The sequence below is a fragment of the Eutrigla gurnardus genome, assembly GCF_963514095.1.
Source record: "Eutrigla gurnardus genome assembly, chromosome: 18".
Taxonomy (NCBI): domain Eukaryota; kingdom Metazoa; phylum Chordata; class Actinopteri; order Perciformes; family Triglidae; genus Eutrigla; species Eutrigla gurnardus.
Genome location: NC_139929.1, coordinates 13,266,479 through 13,292,363, shown reverse-complemented (window position 1 = coordinate 13,292,363; position 25,885 = coordinate 13,266,479). Strand labels below are relative to the sequence as shown.

General features: G+C 42.5%; 3 protein-coding genes across 4 annotated transcripts in view; 1 reads left to right on the top strand and 2 right to left on the bottom strand.

Annotated features, from left to right (window-relative positions):
- Positions 1–6,073, bottom strand: part of odad2 (outer dynein arm docking complex subunit 2) — a 38,909-nt gene extending 32,836 nt beyond the window's left edge. Inside the window, exons 1-7 of the mRNA XM_084034048.1 lie at positions 5,989–6,073; positions 5,006–5,247; positions 4,478–4,635; positions 3,859–4,054; positions 3,563–3,669; positions 2,864–3,000; positions 715–831 (exon numbers count right to left, since the gene is read on the bottom strand). Of these exons, the coding sequence (XP_083890174.1) occupies positions 715–831; positions 2,864–3,000; positions 3,563–3,669; positions 3,859–4,054; positions 4,478–4,635; positions 5,006–5,229 (939 nt within the window). The 5' untranslated portion in view covers positions 5,230–5,247; positions 5,989–6,073. The remainder of the gene's footprint in view (positions 1–714; positions 832–2,863; positions 3,001–3,562; positions 3,670–3,858; positions 4,055–4,477; positions 4,636–5,005; positions 5,248–5,988) is intronic.
- The window catches only part of thtpa (thiamine triphosphatase), a gene marked incomplete at its 5' end in the record, with an annotated part of 479,666 nt that overhangs the window by 4,117 nt on the left and 449,664 nt on the right, over positions 1–25,885 (top strand). The gene's annotated exons all lie outside the window — the stretch shown is intronic.
- Positions 23,034–25,885, bottom strand: part of mpp7a (MAGUK p55 scaffold protein 7a) — a 125,410-nt gene continuing 122,558 nt past the window's right edge. For both annotated transcript variants that reach the window (XM_084034053.1, XM_084034054.1), the window contains one exon: positions 23,034–25,464. In XM_084034053.1, the coding sequence (XP_083890179.1) occupies positions 25,285–25,464 (180 nt within the window). In that variant the 3' untranslated portion in view covers positions 23,034–25,284. The remainder of the gene's footprint in view (positions 25,465–25,885) is intronic.

Sequence of the window (25,885 nt, the reverse complement as noted above, 5' to 3'; positions counted from 1 at the left end):
GTGCCGCATGGGATCGGTGGTAGACGATGGATGGATGGACATACAAACTGTATTTTACTGACAATGCCATAGCAGATATAAAACAACAATCTATACAATATTTTTTAAAGCCACAATATCAATCCAAAGTAGGCAGTCTGTAAATGTTTTGATGATGCCACATTTTCCAACAAACTTCACTGTGACGTGAGTAAGAAAAAAGCATCTGAATTTTTAAATGATTAACAGATTTTGAGGTGCAGCTGGAATCTATTATTGAGGCGATTTGTTATGTCGTCAAATTACTAAAGCAGGAAGTAGCACTACTGAATAAATCACGCTTATTGCGATGTCTGGAAACGAGCATGTGTGTGTCTGTCTGTGCATGTGTGTGTTGAGGGGGTGGGAGGTGGGTGGGATGGGCCTGCGCTGTTTTGATGTTGGAACACGGAGGAGGTTGCTTTCAGAAATGTTTCAACACAGTGACAACCAGACACTAGCTCACTAGTGTGGAACAGCACAGACACTGATTACACAATCCTAACACTGTTTACGCGTATGAGTCACACAGCATCAACGATCAAATCAGAGGCTCGGAGAGAAGGATCTTGTCCACGGGACAAAGAGGCATTTCAACACCCACACATTCTCGCTATGAGAGCTAAAATTCACGGCTGCAAAAAAGGAGGTTTTAAGGTGTTGATGATAATTGGATCTGCCTTCATTCCACTGTACCTGCTTGTTTATGTTCTCGGCAAAATGTGGAGATCTGCTCTTCAGAAGAGTTGTCAGATCTTTGTACATATCACTTGTTCGCTCGTAGTCACTCTCCTCCCCCACCTGTTTTATGCCCTGTGAAAACAAAGTGAAAAACAGCTTCATTAATTCTACAAACCACGATTATAATGTGACCCACATGTCAGCTGGAATAGCTGAGGTTAGAAAGCTCAGAGTATCTCCAGCCAGCCTAAAAAAAGGAAGTGTAAAACCATGTAAACCGCTAAATTAGGTTTAAGACACTACTGCTCTTTGAGGTTTCATTTGCATCAATGTCACCCATTCGAGTTAAGGTTGCCATTTTTTCACCTTGGCCGAACCATTTCCAGGTGAAGAAACAGAGGCAGGAAACCTATGGCTTGTCAGCAATGTCAGTGAAAGAGTGAAAAGTGCTGCAGCATGCAAAATCCTCTCTTGAAATGATTGCAAACACATTCAGAGAGGTATTTGGCAACTATTTGGAAGATCTCCATGCAGTAGCATACTTACAGACTTTTGGGTGGCACTTAACAGCCAGATATGTGATCTTTTGACCATAGCATTTTTATGTATTTTTGAACACAATTCAACAATGAATTTTACTTTGGTTGTCACCTGATCACATGTAAAAAACATAGAACTGTTTTACTCATGCATAGTCAATGTATTGTATACTTCTTTCTGGAACTTTTACAATGTTATTGGAATTTGGTGGTCTGCTCTTAATGATTGCACATGCCCAGTCTCTAAAGATGTTGGATGCAATTTACAGGACTTTACACACCAGAGGCAAATAAACGTCACAAAAAGTACTTGCATGCAAATATTTCATATCAAAACTATTAATACTGGCAGTGATGACAGTTTGCAACATTTGCAACACTTTTTCAATTAAAGCTTTGAATAGATGTGCAGGCAGAGGACCAACTACTGAGATACTATTGACCCAGAGCAGTGTCTGGCAGTCTGTTTGACATAAATTGTTGTTTAGCCTAAGCTACAGTAAGCCATTGTATTGCGTTTCCCTTTAGCTAAATGCTTTGAGCGAACTGAAGTTCCCTCTGGTAAACAGTTACAAAGTGTATATGTCTAGGGCTTTTATTGTGAAAGATAAGAAGACTGGATCTAATCTGCCCTGCCTTTTTAGAAGCCGAAAGTCATTATGAGGTTTGTTATCTTATATACCTCTATATGAGGTAAAGAAATTGATATCACAGATGAAGAGCTGACTAATTCTGTTTATGGATACTGAAATAATTAAAATCCCATCAGTCAAAATAGTGACCATAAAAATAATTAAATTATAAGGCTCTTAACATGTTAGTGAAGTATTTATCATACATTTCCAGCAAATAATAATAATAATAATAATAAATAAAATATGTGCAGTGTCACATGTTTAGTGTACATTGTCACATGATCAGAGCTGTTCCTGGTTGTACCTTGAGAAGAGTATGGCTGGATCAAGGCTCCCACACAAAAGCTTAATAAAGTATATTAACATAAAGAATGTCAAAATAGGTCTGGTTCATCTTTAAGGTGTCTAGTGTCTGCAATAACTCATCTTTGTACAGTCATAGATTGAGCTAACATGTTTACAGCAACAATAGTGACTGGGACGTTAACAGTGCATTGAGGTATGCACATACTTGTTGTTCTACATAACTTTCTACTTTATTCTTTCTTTTAGTTTCACTTTGAGTGAACGTCTGGATATGTTGGATCTAGTGGACGACCCAGCCAAGTCATGCATCGTTTCTCAAAAGGAGAATGATGCCATGCTCAGTGTTAGTGATAGTGCTGGACTATTAGGGGAGTCGCCAGCCAGGTTCTTTAACAGATTTAACAATGCTTTTAGTGATGATGATCATGTACTGGTCACCTGACAGTGATGTACACAAAGAAAGCATGCAATGTGGAGAAATCACTTTGTTTTTCTTGCTTATCTTACATGTTGGTACTCCTATCTGTTCCTCTACCATTAACTACTCTTTAACTAACTATACCATGATGAATCATAAATTATTTCCGAGGAGGTAATCTCCCCCAATATTTGCTCACAGAGAAATAGCAAAGACTATTAAATTGTCTGTTGCACCTCCACAGAGCTTTATCTTCCTCGTCTTACCCCATTGAGAAAAACTCCAGCTGTGCTGCAGGTGATGTAGAGGGTCTCAGTGTCACAAGGTTCTATCACAAGGTAGCAAATCTCATCATGGGCCTGTCTCCACGGAGGTGCATGGCACCCGTTTGAAAATATATCATCTAGAAAGAAAAGCAAAAATTAGTTGGCAGTTTTAAAAAAATCTTGTAGAAAAGTTTATATAAAGTAGTGCCTGACAGCAACAACACATTTGTCTCCAAAGGAAGAAGGAAACAGTGGAGCAAAAAGAGAAATCATCACAAATGCCTGGATTGCTAAAGAGGATGACGTACTCCAAGGAGCACAGGTCTGAGACGTGGGCCCAGGTACGAGCCATAGTTTTTCAATCATCCACTAAATAACGGAGCAGCTTTCTAGTGACCCTATCATATTTTAAGGCTGGCTGGAAGAGTATTTTCATAGGCCGTGTTCAACATGAGAAATGGGGAGAGCTTTTACCACTTGGTGTGCCTATGCTTTGTTAGGCCTCGATAAATACACTGCAATGAAGCTAAAAACATGTTCTGACTAACGACTTGGTAAACTGGACTCTGACAGATATAATGACTTCCATGTCTTTTGTGGCGGCAGAACACAGACTTTTTATGCTTTGGAATATCCAGCATTAGTGTTAATAGCGATTGCTTTTCTTGCAACCCAGTGAAATGTGGAGATAATTCAAACCTGATGTGTATCGAACCGACTTCAACACCCTCTTTTCCCCTTCACTGCAGAACCGTTTCAACAACTCCACCTCATTCTTCACTGCGGTGGGGTCCAGCCTGCCTTGTCTGTAATGAAAATGTAGAAAAACAAAACAAACATCCAATTCATCTCATTCATTCATGGTTCCTTTTCTAAACCCATTGCCTGTTCCAATCAAAAACAACGCCATGTTGCGTAAAACTGGTTATGTCTCAGGGAATTAGTGTAGATAATCAGATAGAATGCTGAGAGCTGGAGATGGAAGAACAACCTACTCTGTAACTCCCTCGAGGCACTTGCTGAGAAGCTGGTCATTGACAGTTTGGAGCAAGAGCAACAGCTTGACCTTGACCTCTGAGTCCTTGCTTTGATCTTCCTCTATCACTTTGTCCACCAGACTTAGTGCATCTTCTTTCTCCAGGATGCTGGCAAAGCTCGGCCCCAGAATTTTAAGCACGGGGTTTCTATTTTCTAAACAATAAAGAGGTAAACCTTAGCTTATCTTCAGATTCAGAGGCTGATTACATTGTTTCCAAAAATGTGAAAAGTTTTCATTTTAAACTAACAAATACAGCAGGACTCATATGAGCTGTATTTTCCCACACACATTTCTTTTAGCAAACTAATCCAACATTCTGTCTCTGAATTTTGTTAACACATTCATCACGTATTCTTCCTTCAGTGTATACATATTAGCTTATCTATTTTTGGCAGTGGCCCTTAAGTAAATACATATCTGTAAAGAATTACAAATGGCAGTATAATTGGTGATGGTTGTAGGGAATAACTAGGAGGGCAAACAACTTAAGTATGTGGTTTATGGAGGTATGCTGGTGGCTGCACTACATGGAATGCAAATTAGATTCAATCTCATCCTGTGGTCATCATGCTTACCTTCTAGACATGCTTGAACCTCCTCCAGCTTCTTATCATCTGCCAGATGAACTAGTTTAGTGAGCTGGCTGAAGCTGCGTACAGAAACAGTAGGAGGTAAGAGCTGCAACAATGGATGACCTTCACTGTCTTTCTCATGGGACTGTACATCTGAGTCACTGAGGAGAAAAGAAAATACAACTTTAATACTTCAGTTCCATCCCTATTATTACTAATTTTTTAAAACGTTAAAAATGCCAAGACACTTAAGGTGGATCAGAGTCTGTAATTGTGTTTTTGTACTTCTCCACTTCCAAGCTACGAGATGCAAAGCTAACCACTCACTGAAAGTAGACCAGAACTTCTGATGAAATCAAATGGAATGTACTCAGTCTAACTGAAGCTGAAAAACAAATTAATTATAGCCTATTGCTTTGAGTATAGCCAAGGTAAAATACATTTGGACACCATGGTGACAGCATATCCTGCACAGACACGTAATACTGAAAGCACTGGCCAACCAGCTGCCGGCCTCATGATTAGACCAACCTGATGTCATAGTCTGTTTTGAAATCAGATGCCACTAAAGTGGTACTCCACTGGAGAGGCTCCTCGAACACATGCTCTGCCTCCTGTGGGTGTTGGGAGCTAAACTGCTCTACAAAGCACAGGATTTCTTTTAACAAGGACTCATTCATTGGTGTGATCTCAAGTTTGCCAGTACCAGGGCTGGCCGTTTTCCACTGGGCTGCCTTTGTCAGTGATACCCCCATAATACCGGATGGGATATTCTGAGACAAACAAAAAAGAAAGGAAAAGACAAACAACAGCATCTTAAACACTGCATTGGGCTGGTGCGTTTATACATTTTGGGCTTGTAGAGATACTATGAAAAGTCCATGTTAGATGTCTAACACGTTTGTTATATATTTATGACAATTACAATCAATCAATTAATTGATCAATATAACATTTTTCAGCAACTAATGAATTGGATTAAATAATTTGGGGGTTCTGCCAACTATGCTTAACATGTGTCCAATTTATGCTTAATCCATAAAGAGCACCAAGCCTTTAAAAATATAAAGTATAATACAAAGTATGTCATGCATATATATTTATATGACAACTCTGTCTAAGGTCATGAGAGGTTTGGGATCTTCAAAATAGGTCAAACTTTCAGTTAATTTTCTCAGATAACAGATGATACTGGATATTATCAAAAAAACAACAACATAGCTATAAGGACAGTGCTCAATTATTTACAGCATTAGTTTGAATATTTGCACACGTAGTTACTAGCTGCGTTAATTGTCAAGTCCTTCGTCTTTACATGCATGTCGACATTTAGCATTAACCTACACAATGGACGCTACAATTGATCGTAGGTTTACGCTTAAGCCGATAAACACTCTTTAGCTAACGTTAGCCTAACTGCAGCCATTTTCAGAAGTCCCTCGTCAATAAAACATAAGTGACATGTTTCTACCATGACGTGTTGAGTCTACATGTGTACTTCAGAGCAAACTTACCGTGTATTACAACTTCCTTTTCTATTTCAAAACTTCTCCCGACAGTTTGCTCCCACAGGTGTCCATGGAAACCACAGGCTCCGTCTCCCCCAGCTAACCCACTCCCACTGGTTGCTATGATACAAGCAAATATAACGGAACGCGAGCTGGGTCAAAAATCTCCAAACCCAAAGCTCTAATGAAATACGTGTAAATAACGATCTGTTATCTACAGGTTCAGGCTGGTTATTGACCAACGGGGATGATCGAATGAAGACAGTACAATGTGATGCAATACAAAATGAATATTCTGCCTTTACTATATATTATGTGTTTCTCTTTTATAATGTTAGGAAGTAGAATATTGATTAATGGATTTGATTTATTGCATTCTCCCAAAATGCACAATAAAATGCAGGGTGGCATTAATCAAAACTGGTTAATAATAAGATCGTAATTAAAAAATAAGATTTAGAAAAAGATTAGGAATAAGGATATGTAATAAATAAAATAAAATAATATATACCCTATGCATACATACATACATGTGCACTGACAATTGCAATCTATCTGTGTGAAGTCAAACTTTGGTTATGCATGTGGGTCTTGCATAGTCAGGGACTCAAGCTGAATGTTGTCACAATAATAAAATCCCTGTATGCTTTTCTTTTAGAGTGTCCGCATGACCGCATATTTGAGAGCCTATTTCCTCTCTCACTACTGGTTTGGCAGTGTCCTGCAGACAAACATCGGCTCGTGAAAACAGTCTATTTAGGTGGATAGGCCTACTCTCTGTTTAGACACAGCAAATAAGTTCACTCAGTTCAAAGTTGCAAAGCCAATCAACACAGGTAAAACCTTATTCTTGACATGGAAATGTAAAAACCACTGATACAGACATTGCACTTTTGAATGTGCACATAGGCAATACCTATGAGAATGATATACAAGTATACGACAAAGCCAACACTTTGTCTGCAAATACTACATACCGGTACTCATTTCACTGCACAAACGTCTTCTGGCCCAATACTATGGAAGGCAGCTAGCATGAGTTTAAGCATGCTCCCAGATGCATGAATCATAAAAGGGGTGCAGACTTCATTTCATTCAATGATTAAACCCCATCTCTCTTAAAGAACAACTCTGTGTCCTTATTTTTTTAACTGCCCATGATGTCCTGAGGCAGACTGAAGAGATATTTCATGGCCAATGAAACCACAGATTTCCTCTGGTTCTTGCCTCGTCTGGCATGCACTGAATATAGCGCCAGACGTACCGCCAATGGCGAGGAGACCTATTCCTTACAGCCTGGCGTGCATGGCGGCACAGCAGGTGGAACTACTTTGTCTCCTAAACCGTTGGGGTAAGTTGGACTGAGCTTGCATGTAAATCAATCAGCAAAGATCCCCCAGGGGGAGGAGAAGTAGTAGCTCATCTCTAGTATCAAGAGAGATCACTCTGGATGTTGTTGTTGTTAGAAGAGTGGATTTATGAGTTTGCCTCCCCCTCCAGGTATTTTATTCGGAACAAGGGGGAAGCTGTCTCATCTAAATTAAGAAGTATTGAGAATCTGCAACAGGGTGATGGAGCTATGGGGGCTGAAGGCAGCGGAGCTCAGACACAGACTGACGTCAAGTTTGTGCGTCGGTGTGTGTCTGGGTGTTGCATGACTGTGGAGCAGTAAAAAACAAAGACAAGAAGGATGGGAGGGGAAAGGGGGGGAAAGAAAGAAAAGCAGGATATACAAGGGTCTTAACATCCAACCCAGGGTCTCATTAGGGAGCCTAATTGCTGTTCGTTAAAAGGGATTGAATGAAACACTCTCCCCAGACTGGGTCTCTTACAAAGTAAAACAAATAAGCTCCGAGCTCAGAAGCACCTGCTCGCTCTTAGATGTTCTTTGACTCAAACTTAATACAGCATAATAAACACAACCGCTCTCCATGCTTTTTCTCCAATGCTTGAGTTCAGCCACTGATTGAGCTGCATGGAAACACGCTGACGACACTCACAAAAGGTACAGAGGCTCGGCCTCTTTACACATGGACATCGTGATTGCATCTGTTCACAGTGTGTCCAAACCCCACAGCACTCCATTAACACTCAGATTAAACATACACAAAAGCTGTGCGTGAGTAACAAGAGTGATGATGAGGGGGTAAATGGACTACCGTTGCTGTTCCTGGTTTGAAAAGGAGCTGGAGAGCGTATCTTCTTTATTTTTTTCCCTTGCTTCCAGGCAATGGTTCACATCCTCCAAAGAGGTCTGATGTTTTTAAAGGCTTCATGTCAAATCCAGCTCCGCAGGGCTCATGGCCGTGCGGTTAAAGCAGGAAAGGAAATGGGTGACACTGGTCATTGTAATGAGCACCTGTATGATGTGTCGCACTAATCCATGTGAAGTTTGAAAAATAGAAAAACAGTAAAAGGGACTCTAACAAGAGGCTGTGACCACATCCCTGAGTTGTAAAACGCTCCAGGATCCTGCCTGTCATTTCACATAATCCTCTGTGTTTTTAGGCACAGAAAAGAAAGGGCAAGTGCTTTTAAATGGGATTCAGCACGGGTGAGTTGTGATGGACAAGAAGCTTGAAGGCCCGTCGTATAACTTCCTTCCAAGGAACAGTTTATGGCACACATTTGGTACTCTGTAGCATATTCTGGGTCACGGTTAACAAGGTTATCTTTGTCTTTCCTTTTTTTTTTTAAAGCTGACAGACAATGATGAGATCAGTCAACCGTAATAAGTAATTGCCTGGTTTATTGACTGTTTAAAAAGGCAGTTGCATGAGAAGCCAGTGGAAACTGAAACTGTAAAGAGCGATAACGGAGGCAAAGTCAGCAATGCCAAAGAAAACTAACCTTTTAATTCATCATACAAACAGAGCCTGAAGGATATCTCACTATCTCCTCCAGGAGACTCATGCAATCGTCTGTAAGTGAGTGTGTCTGTCCACGACTCATCTCGCATTCTGCTGCAACAAACAGCAGAATTTTTTTGCGTGGCAAGATATGACTGCATGCTCAAAGACCTCTGGTAGTTGTGGTGACTCACACTTTCTCAGACACATTGTATTGCCTCTTTTACACCACTGACTACCTCAACTCACTCACAACTAAAAATGGCGCCCGGCGTTAGTGATACTGATAGCACAGCTGAGTGCATCTCTGGACCAAAGCTGCTAATCTGTGGCCAGAGACACAGTGGGGGGAAAGGATGGACTGTATAATAATAAACGTTAGTCATGAAGCAAAGCAAAGTACAAAGTGAGAAAGAGAAGATCAAATGTCAAGGTGAATGATTAAACACATGAACAGCAAGATTTAGCTTTCATCCTGACTCTGGAACAGACCTCTGTCTGAGGATCTCAAATAAAGTAAAGGTTCCTGAGGGATTAAAAAGCCAGAGCCAGGAAGAACCTGAACAGTAATCAATAAAATCTTAAAATCAAACCTAAAACAAACAAGGTATGTCTATGGGGAAAACCGTTTGCACAATCTTTCCGTTTTGGACGGTGTGTTTGGCTGACAGCTCAAGTTCAAGGTATCTTTATTATCCCAGAGGGGAATTTGTGGTGGAGCCAGCAGAACAAACACTTCAATCAATGTATATTTAATATAAACAACATAAACTACATACAGTCATGTTAAGTTATTCCAAAGGCCAGTTACAGCAGTGACGAATGGGTATTCAAGCCTGTCTGTTCTGCATCTGGGTAAGATATATCTGCAGCCCGACGGAAGCAATGTAAACTCCAACTTTGAGGTTAGAGAGGTCATTTAAGGTAGTGCCTGCTATTTTGCTGCACACTCTCGCAATACCTGCTGTACGACTTCAACAGCTTGACCACGTATCCCCACAGGAGAGATAGCCTTAGGATTTTTCCTAAAATCAATAATCATCTCCTTGGTTTTGGTGACACTAATAACTAAAAAGGATGACTTCCACCAGTCAAAACCTGTCACTACAGGGCCATGGTCAGGGTCATCGGTGCTTAGGAGGTTTAACTTTTGGCAAGGGGACAATTATAGGCTTTCCAGAGGAAAGGGACCCTGTGGAGTTGGAGTGACCACTTGATGATAAAAGTGAATATGTCAGCCAGCTGTTCAGCACAGTTTTTAAGAATGCTACCACCAGTGCCATCAGATCCGGGACCTTTCCTCTCCTTCACACCAAGGGAACCCTTCAGAACCAACCTTATCAACCTGAACTGTGTTCCCATGGCAGACTTAACCCCCTGCCATGCAGGACGGGAGATATCGTTGCTGAGCGAGTGCTCAACTTTGTCCTTGTAGCTTCATTTAGCAAATTTAAGTTCCTCTATAACCCACCGGTACCGAGTCACATCCCCAGTCCAGCTAAAACCACACACCAATTGACTGTATCGTCGCTGTTCAGCCACTACTCTGTACTAGAGACACAGTTATTCAATGTCTTTCTATTTGCCATCAACCTCACATTTACACACGTATTGTTGAAAAAATAACAGACTTGAAGATTAATAAATTCTTCAAGTCGCAGTCACACCCATGAGACGGAGCTGAGACGTGCACCCACACAGAGCCGGTGGAAACATCTGCATAGATCACAGAGAGTGAAAAACCCATCTGATACACTTCGGCTGCGTCTGAGATCACTCACTACTCACTTCATAGTGAGTTCTCCATGTTGTCCTGCTGATTGAGACAAATCCATGAGAATAATATATTGAATGTGAGCATCATAACTCACCTACTTTTATTTATTTATTAATTTGGGATAAATCCACTTATTGCCTCCATTGACAATACTGCCGTTGTTTACTGCTGTCTTTGTTACCTTACATGATACTTCACTGCTTACCAGGGGAACTTTAACTCACTCACAGCATGATGAAAGGCAACTCAACAACATAGCAATACCATATTTCTATATTACATACAATTATGTCAGCATTTATTATCGATCTGGCATGATTTAACTGTCCAACAACAGTGACATAATTAACGACGAAGAGAAAATGAATTTAACCCATGAGCTCACTAGTCCTTAGAACTCCCTGGATAGTGAGAAGGGAGGAGTGAATGAGTGATGTCACACACAACCTTGGTGTCTAGACGGGGGTTGACTAATGTGGATTCTTCTTGATCACACAATAGAATATTTGGTTTCATTCCCTCTTCGCTTGTTAGTTAGAGAGACAGACAGTAAAGGCAGGGGAGAGAGGATGACAGGCTGCTGCAGAACCCCATTTACCCAGTATGCTTCATTGTGTTCATGTTCCCCAAATAAAGGCGATCTCACATTTGGTTGTAACAAAATAAAAATAAAAAATGTCTACAAAGTTTTTCTCCTAAAACGTGTCAAGCAGTCCCACGAGTTGGATTCAAAATGATCACAACATGAAAATTGATCAAGTTTTGTTCCAAACGAGTCTCGACAAACAAAACCTGATACTGTTGGGAATATTTTTTTTTATGCAACAATATCATTGCTTGAGCTTCTTACGGACATAAACCTGCAATTGTGGCTTTCAAATACTGTGTACAGTATGTATTTCAAGTGGCGATCGCTTAGTGCCAGTGCTTTCTTTGGAGAGGATGGACGCTTGTCAAATATAGAAGTAAGTGAAGATTTACGGCCAAAGGGCTTCTGTGGAAAACCAATGACAAAGTCTACATCTACATGACTTAAAACACATTTTGTTTATTTTGGTTGCGATTTTGCAGGGCAACACTTGGCTCCTCTTGGGAAATCAGTGAGGCACTCTACGAGAGCTTTCATGCATTTCCAGAAAAGCTGAATGAGCACATACGACCACAAAACATATCTTAGAGAAAATCATATCACCATGAACTTGAATATTCCCAGCACCTCTGACTGTCTGATACAGTGTTTTCTTTAAAAGGACAGGTTGTCATTTGACATAAAAATAGAAATAGAAAATATGAAGCCATGTTAACAACCTGGCAGATTTAAAAACAGGCTGCTGCTTTGATATAGAAAAGATCACAGGCTTGTAATTCACTTTCTTAACTACAGGTTTTTAACATCATTCATGTCAAAAATGATTCTGTGTGTTGCCTGTAGGCTATTGTGTATTTTGGCCAGTATCATATAGTAAGTCGGGCAGGCTGGTCAGTTGAGTTGTTCAGAGATTTTCAACTGACCACATATGACATATAAAATGCAGAGTAGCCGATTCAAACTTTACATTTTCAGCAAACACCCTGCAGCATACAATAATCATATTAGGTACGACTGCTTGGTTCCAGAGTAGCTGAGTACTTCTCACTCAGCCGGTGCTCAGCTTTAGTAATGTTGCTCCGTATCAGAGAACACTTGCATCATCATTGATGCAACATTTGTTACTACAATAGAAAGGTTGTTTCCTTGTTTTTCTCATGTAGCATAAATAGGCTACAATTGTATTTTGTTCCCTGTGTTGCACAATGACAATAATGCACTTACCGGTATATGCATACTTCCCAGGAGACAGGCGGCTTTGAGAAATTCCTTTGCAGCTGACTGAACGGGACATTCACATAGTTTCAATGTCACAGTCTAAAAACAGCTCACATATGTGTTTTGGTACAGTTCCTTTTTATTCCTGATGCATGTTTTCCAGACAACTTTTTCAAACGGCGTGGATCAACGAGGCTCGCCCATTGGATGTTCACACTTAATAAACCTCTAATTAAACAAACTGGACTTTGGGGGTCAAGTTTTGTCTTAGTGAGCGTATACAGCTCAGTCAGGAAGATGTTTCATTCATCTATTATAGAGTCAATTTGAAGGATTTTTTTTTGGTTTGGCTCCCTCAGCATGTGCACCAAAACAAGCTGCAACAAGAAGACTACTGGCACTAACTTGAATGGTCATGTTTATCAAGTCCATTCTGGCAGACCCTCAACACCCTCCTCATGCAGAGTTTGGACAGCGAGGAGGTACATCCTCTCTCGGAAGGCCAAACCAAACATATCTGAGATCATTTTCTTCTCTCTGCCTTTGGGTTTTTAAACAAGCTGAAGGCCTACTTCCTATTGCATACAAACGACTGATGGACTGTTACTAATACTGTATTTATGCATTTTGTTTATCTATTGTATGATGTGTATTGGTTGTGTTGCCTACTGTTTGCAAACGGAATTGTTAATATTACGATAAACGTTGTAAAACTAGATTTTCAAGACCTCTCTGCAAGACTGAGTCACAACATTAGGAGCAAGTTATATTTTATTCCATTAATATTGTGCAAAGTCATTTGGAAAATGATAATTCCATCAACAAAATCAACCGACATGCTCATGTCTGGGGCCCCAGGGCAGGTGCCTACTTTGTCTGGTTAGTAATCTGGCCTTGGGGTGTTCGACGCTGACCGTGATAACAACATTCCTGGTCAGGGACCTTCGCTGTCATTCCCCCTCTTTCTTCCCTCATTTGCTGTCACCACTCTACTGTTCTTTATCAACATGAAGGCAATAATGCCCAAACAATTACTTAAAAAAGCAAATTTAAAAAGCCGTCTGGTTCATGTGAGGATATGTTGGCCCCACCTTGACCTGTTTACTAGATAACGGCCTCTAAATACCCTTGAGCTGGCAAAATCTGTTCTGCCCGACTGATCACGTTGCCTCCGTTTCCCCCTTTCTCCTCGCCCGGAGATAGCAGCTGGTTCTACTCTTTCGCGACGTTCAGCACGCTTAAATAAAAACACAGATCTTCTCTCTCGTTCTTTCCTCCTCCTTTCACCTCCTTGCTCCTCTGTCTCCCTCGCTTCATCTCTTACAGCGTAATTATTATTTTGAAAAGTGCGGTCTGAGAGGCTGTCCACGTTTGGCACTGCCTCACTCGCTAATGCTCGGAGAGCTCTAATGCAATTTGACTTTTGCCGTATAACCTCTCCAGGAAGACATCAGGGTCCCTTTGTTCTCTCCTGTCTCGGCATGACGGGAGAGCCGAAGTAGCAGCTGAAAACAGGAGAAGAGAGGAGCAAGGCGAGGGGGTAATAAAGAGCCAGGAGGCCTGCTTTTGGAAGGGGAACGACGAAGAACGCGTGGATGAGATGAAGATAGATGTTGAGTGGAGGATGGAAAAGTTGGATACGAGGGAAGCGAGAGTGAGAACAGACGAAGAGGGGGACTTTAAATGTGGTGAGAGGTGAATAAGAGAAGAGGCTGGTCCTCTGTCCTCCCATCATTAGAGAGGAGGTGCTGCGTGAGACCTTCATGTTGGTGCAGCTCCAGCGATGGCGCCGCCGGGCCAATCAGAAAAAGAAAGAGGGAGAAAGTGAGGAATCGTGCTCCTTGGAAATAATGAGACATACTAGTGAGAGGCACGGAAAGAAAGAGAGATTTCCCTGTGAACAGACAAATGCAATTTAGAGAGGACTTTGCCTGGAGACAACTCTGTTGTTCATCACATCATTTATTTTGAGCGCAGAACAGCACACCTCTGTCTCTGCTTTGTGTAGCTTTTGTTATCCTTCCATTCCTTTTATTCAGCAATCCAATTAAAGTAGGTTTGACTATCAGTTCTTCCCTTTTCTTGTGTACTTGTATTGCAATTGTACAATAGTACATATATATTTACTTATGACCTGTCATTGGTTTATGTCTGAATTCTGAGCAGGTTAATCAAAGTAAGACTGTGACGCTAGTTGAATGGGAATGTCCATTCTATTCCTATTCTATTTCTATGGCTAAGTGCTTTTAGTGTGTGTTAATGAACAGACATTAAAGTGATTTCCATCTCATCGCAATTTTGGCAGTAGAGTAAATTTGTTTAATTTTTTTTTAGCAGATTCTTCTTACAATGATCATATTGTATGTAACACATGGAATTGGGACCCGTGGTTTGAGCATGTTTTGTCTGCTGGAGTAAGTCAGCACAGGGCTGCTGTGTATCAGTTTTACAAGATGGAATAAAACATTAATTTGGACCCCAATTTGTGTCCCATGTGAATGTTTAGGTTTGGGAGCTACGAAGGAACCAGTCGAAAGTTGAGTTTCGCCATGCCGAATTCCACAACATGCCTGACCGTCACTTGACCATTTCCTCATGTGCCTCAGCCAACTGGGATTAACAGGCAGCCACAGCAGGATACAGTACAGGAGTGAGGACAGCATCAGCTGGCGGCCAGGGTGGCCTGCACTTTCATTGTACATGACGGCCATCAATAGTCTTCCGTTGTCCCACCAGTCATCCACGGTAGGATGCCATGGACGTTAACGGTACCTATACAGTAAAATGTTTGTTTTATTTCTGTGCAGCTGACCGTGTTACTGCACAGGAAGAGTGTTTTACAGGGTAACAAAAAATGTTTTTACTGCCAAATGGTAAAACGCATTCAACTCTAAAATAGCCAAGGTGCTCTAGTGTAATTAATAAGCGTCAAATATGGATGCAAGTCTGCTGCAGGAGACATTTGTTTCCTTTGAACTTGTGCCAAGCAGTTTTAGATTTCAAGATCATAATAATTTGTTCATTCACTTATTTTTATTTTCCCCCCAAGTTGTTGCCAGTATTATCTGTATAAAGCACTATTTACATGACACGTTATTTTCTGGATCATTAAAAGCCTTGTTTAACTCAGCATTTCAACACAGTGTGAAATAGTCGCAAATCATTTTTAATCTCCTGATTTATGGACATGGACATGAATTTCCCACGTTTTCCTGTTGGTCAGTGCAACTTTAATACAAATGTATTTTTATATAATTCAACAGGCATAGCTTGAGCATCCGCATGAGTTGCCTATTGTTCCCAAACAGTAGGTTTCAGAACAAGTTTTCAATAAGGCACAGAACGTCAAAGTCAGTGCTGTTCCAATGTTAACAATGTCGTCTAATCACAAAGGTCCAAGAACTAATCAGTATGTCCGTGGCCTGCGTGTGCATGCTGCTGCTCCGCAGGCCGGGGATTGAGGGGGGCGGGGCTTGGGTTGGACTTCTCTGGAGGGCTGCAGAGCGACTGAGGGCCAGGCAGCCAGACTTTGGACTGTGGGCATTTGCTCCTTTCAGATGGCTTCAGTTTAAGGGGCGCTCCATTCTCTCAACCTCTGGCTGGCTGTACACCAGCCCCTGTGGCGCATCACTCATTAGGGCCTGTTGTCTGCAGCCAAACGCTCAACTGCTCCCTAAGCCGCCGCAGCACCGCTCCCCGCCATCAACACCTGCTCACACATGACACACAGACCCCGGCTAACTGCTGGCAAGGACTCCGTTCTGCTCTACCGCCTCTGGACTTCGACTAACAAGGCCCAAAGCATCTCTTTCTTGTTCCGACACCTCGCTTGTCAGATGCCCCTATCGGCTGCCATTTCTCCTCCGAAAACGCCTCGCTGTTCCAAAAGTCAACACACTTGAGTGTAAATCTAACTGTTAATAGTTGGCAAAGGGGGTCCTTTTTATGGCTTGTTTGTCTTAGGACCCTGTCACAGTTTCTTTCGTCTGAGTCTCAACCATTTTGGCGGTTGAACATGTTGTGTGGATCAGATCTGTCCTCCGTCCAGCAGATCTGGCCTAGACAGGGCCTGGTAGCCCAGACTCCTGTCTGCTCGACACATAATATATTGGCAAAGCCGTATGCTCGGTTCCTCACAGGACCTATGGCTCTTTATTGGAAATTACGTCACCTCATAAAGCGACATGACCCGTTACAAAATCATGCTGCTTCTTGTTTTTCTTCCTTTTCAAAGAGGAGAGGCTCTCGGCCTACTTTCATTTGGTCCCGTTTAATCCCTCTTCGCCTTGATTTTGTTTGTTTTTTCATCCTTCGCTTGGATCACGTGAGCTCTCATCGTACCTCCCCGGTGGTCAGGAAGGCCATCAAGGCTGCACATAGCAGTTGATTAGAAACAGCACACAGTGGGTGCCAGCCACCATGTGCTCATCCTCATAACTAGCCATCCACAAAAAAGGATGACAACATGTCAAAACATGGCATGTGTAGGTTCAGGGGCCAGGCCTTGGCTTTTAGGACAAGCTGAGCGATACATCTGTGATTGTCAAGATCAGGGTTGAGTCCCTGTCAGCCCCGCGGACGGTGTTGATACAGAAACGCCAAGAGCTGCTAACATGTCACCATGTTTCCCAGAACATGGCAATAACAATGCAACGTCTACATGTCTGTTAAAAGGTCTCTGCGTGTGGTGTGAACCAACATCAGCGAGACGATACACATTCCATTGACCTCTAGGGTTTCATGGGAACACTTGTTGCGTTCATGAACACGGATCGTTAAGTGACTCCTCTGTTTTTCTAAATGCAGAGATTCACAACGCGATGATGTGGAACTACAGCATGTGAAATCAAACTATGTCTACACATTTCTATGGGGAATCCAACATTTTTTTGTTCACATAAGACCACACATGTATTCCTGGCAATTAAAGCTATTATTTAACTTTTTTTAAAGCTGAACCACCTGCAGGAGCAGCTATAAGATACAGAATAAATCACAATACACCCCCAAATTGTATTTATATAATGGGCAGCCATTTGCGTGGGACAAAGTAGAATCATTATATACAATAAAAGCATGAAATATGCCACAATAAGTTCAGAATTGTTACTTGCATGTCTTTGTGACATTGTCAGCAGCAGGTGCAGGTAGTTTTAGTTGGTTTTATTTGTCCAGTTTTTGAGTCGTCTGTCTCAAAACAGAAAGAAGCTTCTCCTACAACACGTTCAGTCGATTACGCTTGGTGACGTAGCAACCATTCACAAGGCTGTTTGGGGAACTCCTGTAGCTGGTGAGCAAGCAGCTAAACCGCTAGTTAGCTGGGAACCTGCTAGCGTTAGCCAGTAAAAAGCAAAGTCACGGCTCTGAGGGCTAGCTAGCACTGTCCGTTTGCAAGCTTGCACATTCACGGTACAGTATATTTGCACAGGTGTATTTGTACTTGGAACTGAAAATAAAAACACGCCTCTTTTGTTTTCACTGAGACAAATGGGAGTTAAAAATGGTGCAGCTACAAGACGATAGCTTCTTCCCTTTTGGTCTCTGCGGCTCTCTGTTCCCTCGAAACTTGACAATGTCAGTGACCAACACTGCAAATTCTCTTGTCAACATGATTTGCTTGGATTTACTTTGAAAGCAAATCCACAAAAGCATTTTCAGTGAAATGAATTGATTTCACCACATAATTATGCCATTCTAAATGTTGGTGTGGCCGAGGCTAAATGGGGCTCTGGTTACGGAAAGAGATGCTTTTGTTGAATTTTTTTAGCAAATATTTTTTTCGTCCCACCACACATGGAATTCTATTCACCTCCCAGACACAGAAAGGTCACACATAATAAACAGTATACAGCTGACAGTGGTGGCGTCCACACAGAAGGGTTATATTAAAATCAATATCAACACTTATTTCAAACCAAAAAAACGGTTGTACGGATCTCTCTCCAGTTCTTTTCTGTCTCAGATGACTGTCAGCTCATCTGAGGTCCAGCTCACAGCAATGAGCATCTCAGGTATCTTAGAGGTCCTGGGCTCAGTCCCCGTGGTGGAGCCGCTGCCACATGGAGGTAACTCTAGTGGACTCAATATTAATGACCAGTGACCAGGGCCTCCTTGTAATCCACTTACCATCATTACACAGGGTCAGCATGGCTACTGCTGCTGGGCTCTCAAACCCCAGCTGGACGCACTGTTGCATTCCATTGGAGTGGTGTATGGTTGGACGATGGAGAAACACTGTTTTGCTCCTTACATTTGCATGTATTGGGTTTTACAAAGTTGCGCGGAGTTGTTCAAATGACAGCACAGCTGGAAACCTGTAAGGATAATACAGACTATTAAATACATGCTTCGTTGCAATGAAAACAGACACTTTTGGAAAGCAGGTGACATTTTCTTTTGCCTTTCTCACTCACCACAGCAAGGGGAAATCACCAGGGTGTTGAGACTCATTTGTAGCTCGCCAAGGAAGGTCCTGACTTCCAGAGTGCTCCAGCTTTAAAAGATGACAGTTCAGAGTCCGTGTAATTAAAACTGCTCCGATGCAGGCCAACAAGACTCATGGGAAGGCCACAGGGGAAGTTTAAGAAAATACAGGTGGACAGCTCCCAACTCCTCTAACATAGTCAATGCCTTTGTGCAACCTCGGCCCCTGCACCCTGCTTTAGCTCCACATGTCAGAGGAATTTTCAGCGCCGCCGACCCTCCAGGTGAACTTTTACCCCTTGGTCTCAAATTCAAATGTACACACACACAGGCGGGTTAACCTGGGCAGCCCCAGCATTCAGTGTATACATACGCCACCCGGTGTTAATGACCAACGCTACGGCTATTAGACTGAGCGCGTTGTTATGATTTCCACACATTCTCATCAGGGTGAAAAGGCGTTCTCAGGTCGGGGAGGAATGAAGGGCATCCCCTGTTTGCTCCTCGCTCCCCACCCTCCGCTTCTTAAAGTCCTGTAATTGAGAAATACAGCTCAAGGTAACGTGCCCTGAAGACCTTTGCCTACAGACGTGAGGTAATGGCGGGGCTAATTAGGCTGAGGAGACAGGGTGGGCGGAAGCTGCTGGCCTGAAGCCCCATTAGTCTACAGAACAGTCTCCCTATGGTCAAGGGCATTTAACCGGGGATGAGGAAAACAGAGCAGCATCGCTGGCTGCCTCCGACGGCAAAGCCACGGTGATGGACTGAGTCACCACATGAAAGCCTGGGCAGTGGCACGCCGGAGGAAGAGAAGTGAGAATTCCAGAAAGAAAGCCTCATTGAGGACAAGCGCTTATGAAAAAGATGAGGAATCTCAGCAGGAGCTTGCCCCCCCTCCTTCCTCCTTCCTTATTCTGATGCTCCAGACAATTTGTCATGTTACACAGGCAGGAACTTATCACATTGTGCCCCGTTCAGGATATTGGCCCTGACGCTGTAATTTTAACGCAGTAAATCAAAATGATTGCAGCCTATATCGTAACGGGAGACATGAGACATTTTGCTTTAATGGTTTCCGAAATGCGTCAGCGGGACGTAGCAGGAGCCCCGGTGACACGCCGCTGGGCTCAGGACAGGACGGGATTTCTGACTTTTCCACAACTTAATCCCCCCTTGTTCCTCTACTGGGCCCACTCCTCCTGCCTCTGCCCCGCTTGTCTGGCTCTGGCCCTTCAACTCCAGAAACAATGGGTTCAGTTAATGCATGGATTTATGGACATGAAAACACATACATCAAAAGGGCAAGAACGAGACCGATTCATGAGACATTACTGCAACGTTAATCTCCTGAATCTGAGATAAAAGCTCAACTTCGCTGGCTATAAATCCTCAGATTCCCAACTGTTACTATTATAGTCGTCGGCGAGTGGGTCTTTGATTTGGTGAGCGCCGGCGCTCATGTCTGAGCTGGAGAAGCCATCGCTTGGCCTTCGCTCACATGGCAGCTCACTCTTCAAGAGATGACGGAGAGAGATGAATGGAGAGAACGAGGGATTTGTTATCTTAAATCAGTCGGGGGCTGCAGGCAGACTTTTATTAAACTATATGAAGATTTATGAGAGCGTCTCTCTTTCTTTTTTTGCTACTCCTTACCGTGGGGCAGTGCCATTTTCTGTTCCGTTTTATCCATCATAGACAGACCCCAATGTACACACGTAGTATGTTTCAGTATTACATCATAACTCAGCTAAAGCACTTTGGCACATGTGGCCGATTCCTCTCGTTATCCATGTCGGGGGAAACCTAATCTGTGAACACGTGTTTCTGTCGTCCCCATTCGAAGGAGGATAAAGCACAGCATCCGGGTTCCCATCACTCCTCGACAACAGCGTGGGCTCCTTAAGGCGCAGGTTGACGACACGTCAAGGAACCAGGAAGCAAAACAGGTTGTCCGTCACTATCTTGGATGAGGTGCTCGCCGTTTGTTACAGGAACAGGTCTCGGGAGTCCGGAGAGTCCCTGCTAGGGAAGCTGGACGGTTACTAAAGCATAGCTCCGTACTGCGGAGTCAAATAAACACGTGGAAATCCCGACGGTCGATGAGCCAGAAGGAAAGGACACAGAGGAGTCAAAAATAAAGGTAAAATACTGGAGAGGGAAGAGGTTAAGCAGCTACTTTGGCTCCGTCAAGTCTGAGACGGGGACACCATGAGATAAAAAGGTAAAAAGGGACCGAGCACCGGTTTGCCTTTGGCATTACGACGTGAGGGGAAATGGGGTCGATTTACACTCACTTAGGACGTCCCCGTCCACGCATGCTAGCCAGGACAACGCAGGGTGGTGTTTAGATCACTCCTGGAAGGGGTAAAACTTCTCTCACTCACCTACTCACTCACTCAACCTGCTGTAGATCAGAGGGCATGATGGGACAGCGCCTTGTTCCGTACGTTCAGCCCCCCCCCATCACTCTGTTATTGTGATTAAGAAGAAAGACAGAGTGAGAGAGAGACATGAAGAGAGAGCGAGATGTGGAGTAACTGGTTCCTCCCTTCAGCCTGAGTGAGTGCCGTTACCTCCTCCTCCTCCTCCACCTCTCTGCGTCCTTATCCGCCTTGGCTGTAAACCTCCCTCCCCTCCCCCGTCTCCCCCACACAACCATCAAAAGTGAACACTGTGGAAAAGCGGAAATGTGAAGGTTAGCCGACCTGCTTTGGACCAGTTGGGGATTTTTTTTTGGAACCTCATCAAGCGGAGGCCCGTCGAATCCTCCAGTGGGTCGCTGGTTGGAGGCTGGTCTCCTCATGAGCCCCTTTTACCACCCCCGCCTCCCGTCCCCCCCAACCACTGTTTTCAAAGGTCCAGTGACATCTGAGTTAGTAATTTGGCACAGCTGTAGCAGGACACTGGGGTTTAATTGGGCTGCACTGCTCTGGTGGTTTCAGCAGGAACGAGATTCAGGCCCTTCACTTAAATCTTGATCCAACAAATCTTCAACGTCTCTTTTAGGAGTCCATGCTCCATCTGGATGTTACAACTAAAAGTGTCTTTTTTTATTAATGCAGGGCGTAAAATAGTGATGCCGGAAATTCGATAAAACTACAAACATCTCTTGGCTGAGGTGTAAAAGTAGGTGCAGAGCTAAAAGCAACATGCAGCGCAGGAGAAGGAGCAGGAGCATCAGATGAGTGTGGAGCAACGAGGAGATGAATATTCCTCAGATTAATACATGAAAGCAACAGAAATGTCATATTTCCATCAGGATTCCTGCATCGTTACCTAATGACATCATCTCTGGTTTAAAAGCATCTGACTGGAGAATTACTGCAACTAATTGTTTATTTGTATGCAGCCAGTTGATTATATTTACATCAGAGTAGAGGATGGAAACATACATTTTCTTTTGCTGATTTTAAGGTTATCTGTTTAAATTTTGTGTTAAACGTGACGTTGGATGGTTTGAGAAGTGCACTTGTGATGATGATAAATAGTTCTTGAATACAATTACAGACAAATACATTTGTTGTCTGCAGTGACAGTTATTTTTTTTAAGAATATACATTTTAGAGTGGAGTTGAAAGCATTCCAGAGTTTTATCTGGTGAGTCACAGTTGCAGAATTTATTGAAGGATGGATGTCATAATATTATTGGTTGAAATGTATTGGTACTGGCTGATGTAAGTACGCACCACATTTACTTTTCTAGGGAGAAAGATATGTGCGATTTTGATATAAAAATACAAAGACATCAATTTTTTTTGTATTTATTTTTGCCATATTTGGTTGAAAAGGGTTTTTTAAAAAGGCATTTTTCATTTCAACTCGACTTTATGGTTGTTTTTCATCTTTATATGACAGACCGGATTGTAGACTCGGGCCAACTGAGCCACCGGGAAGCCAAATCTCTACTTAAAATGACTTAAAGGTGTTTGCGGTGTGGGGAAAAGTACTCTTGATATTCTGAAAATCGAAGTCAGCTGTAATGGCCACGTCGACTCTCTCGTGCTGCCACTTACAAGATGAAAGGTGTCAGCTCTGTTTTCACAACTCTGCTCTCCGAAGCAAACTCCTGAATTATGTGGCTGGAATATTGTTCTCCAAAACCGAACAAAGATGGATGTTAATGGCACGCGGAGGCACAAATCCCAGAAACACCCTTCGATTTTTCCACCTCACACACACGCCGCTGATCTCAATCTTTGGCAGTACAACTTTAGTTGGTTTCTCTTTAATATAAAATGTAGCAGTTATCAAGAATAATGTCAATTCATACAACAGCATTACAATTACAGCAACAAAATTAAAAATATTTTTCCGGAGACTGTACAACTCTGATTCTGATCAATAAAATAGATGGCAGAGGGAGAAGATATGAAGAGGCGAACAAGTAAAACAATACATAAAAAGGGAACTTACTGTGATACTAAAATTAATAAAAGACGAGGGGCGAAGTGAAGGGGTGACATGTTAAAGTCCCTTTAAAACGTGTTATCATTACCGGGCAGCATAAACACTCGTATTACCCTTTTTAAAACTCATACAAGTCAAATATATAAATATGACAGAAGGTGGAAAGGGTAGAATAAACAAACATATATATTTGGGCAATGCAACCTGAGCTGGACATACAGCTAGTGTATGAGAAAAAAATTAAATAAAATCGCACAGTATTTAGGCCTATAGTTATGGAAGTCGTTTGACATTGTGAGAAATATGCCTATGCCTTTCTGTCAAGAGATAAATGAGAAGATCAACACCACTCGCATGCCTGTACCTCAAATATGGAGCCAGAGGCTAATTAGCTTAGCATAGTTTAAAGACAAATAACAGGGAACGACGACAATTCCAAAGTTAAAAATAAAATGTGTTCCAGCACTTTTAGAGCTTATAAAGAAGCAAAGAAATCTGGTTCACAAAGACAAATTTCAGGTTTGGACAGGGCTAGGCTAACAGTTCACCCCTGTTTCCAGTCTTGATGTTAAGCTAGTCTAAGCTAACCCTCCCTGGCTCTAGCCCCAAAAATAATACAGATACGAAAGTATCGATCTTCTCGTCTCACTCCTGGCAAGAAAACAAGTAGGAGGGCAAACTAGTGTAAAACATTGCTCTTTATCAGGTTTTCACTCCATCAGCACCAAATAACCAGGGAGCTACCACTACTGGAATATTGTTAATGATAATAATACAGCCAGTTGTAATGAGTAGCTGCTTTGAAAAGCATCTAGAAATGAGAAGAAATGAGAAGAACTGCGTAAGTTCGATGTAGAACAGGAGTCTCAAGTTAGCAATACACTTCTAATGCTCAAAGTCAGGGGCAGCTACTTAGCATGTCTCTGTGTGCTGTGGACCTTCTATTAGCAGCCCTGTTGAAGCCATTTTTTTATGTGAATAAAAATAAAGACTCCACCCTAATAAAACACAATTGTGAACATTTACTCTTTGCAGACGGCCAAAAAGTGCCCAGTTCTGGGACTTTAAATGGCAAAGCTGTTATGCTGGGCACCTTCATACGAAGCGTGGCTTTTCAAAATGCTACCAAATGGAATATATAACACCTAAATAAAATGGCTCTCTATGTGCTTTGTAGGGGGAAAACTAGACTGGGGTGATGGAATCAAAACGCTTGAGTGAAAAAAGGGACGCCCACAGACGGCTCCAGTTCAGATCAGGTTACTTTAAGAGTCAAGATATGTATATAAAACGGTATGCAAAAAAAACAACTGGAGGCTATCAGAAAATATATTAATTTTTCTTAAATAAAATGACACTTACTGCCCTTTCTTGAGAGTGTACCTGATGCTTTGTTTGGACTAACAGTCATGGAAGCATTATAGAAGCAGAGAAATGTATTAAGACAGAAGGCAAATATGTTTTCTTTTCTCCCCCTCAGCGTTCTTTTACAGACATATGAATGTAAGTTGTCCACCAAGAAGAAATATGTCAATCCCTTTGGTTTCTAATGGTCTAATGTTATAAACACACTAACGACAGAGTGCAGGCTGGCGTGGCTGCTGATGTGCTGGCAGGACTGCTGGTGCAGTGATGGTCCAAGCTCCTTTCTGGTTTGGACCGAGGAGCTGCAGCTTGCCATGGTGGTGTGGCCCAGACTGAGACCCAGATCAATGTCCAAAGCCCGTATTCTGGACGGACGTCCTTAGCCTCAGGCCTGTCAGATCTGGTCAGACCTGGAGATCCACATCCACTACCACGTCAGTCCAACATGAAAATACAACCTGATCTCTTGCAAAAGCTTTTTTTTTTTCTAGCTTTGTGCAGCTCAGGTTTGGAGACACAGCAGTGTGGTGCTTTTATTCCCCTTAACCCCCTCGACCCAACCCCCCAAAGACCAGCCACAGCAGATATAGAAAGATTTAAAAAAACCTGCATTTTTTTTCATCAAAGCCCTTCCCTTTTCTCCTCGTACAGTCTTGGTACAGTCTGAGCGGATCTCAGGAGTGAGTCCAGCTGACTGGAACCCAGTGAGTCTCCGTCTCCACTTTCTTCAGGGCCAACCGCAGCTCTCCGAAGGCCGCAGAGAGGTCGTCGTTCACTATGACTTTCTCAAACAGGTGGCTGTATTGAGTCTCCAGCATCTGGGCAGTCTTCACCATCTCCTGGAAGTCCTCATCCTGCGGTGAACGTGAAAACACAGAGAAGAGAATAAGAGAGATGTGAAGAAGACGAGGAGCAGATATGAACAAAGTGACTGTGCTGAAGAGAGAAAACACTGGGCACAGTAAACAAGAGGGCAGATAAAGTCACATACTGTAAACACAAATTACATGGCCTTGAACACACAAATAAACACAAAGTGGCCCGTGTGGAGCCCTTTTTAACCTCCCAGAGACATGGTACCCACACATGAACCCTGGCACCGACCACAAACTAAAACCTCCCCAAGCAACTACCCGACCTCAAGGAATTTTCATCATTTCCTCACACGGTCATCCAATTCGCAAAGAAAATAAAATATCCTCAAAATAAGCAGAGGACAAAAACATAACCATTTGCAAACAACAGACATGTAAAACATACATTATTGCCGGTCTG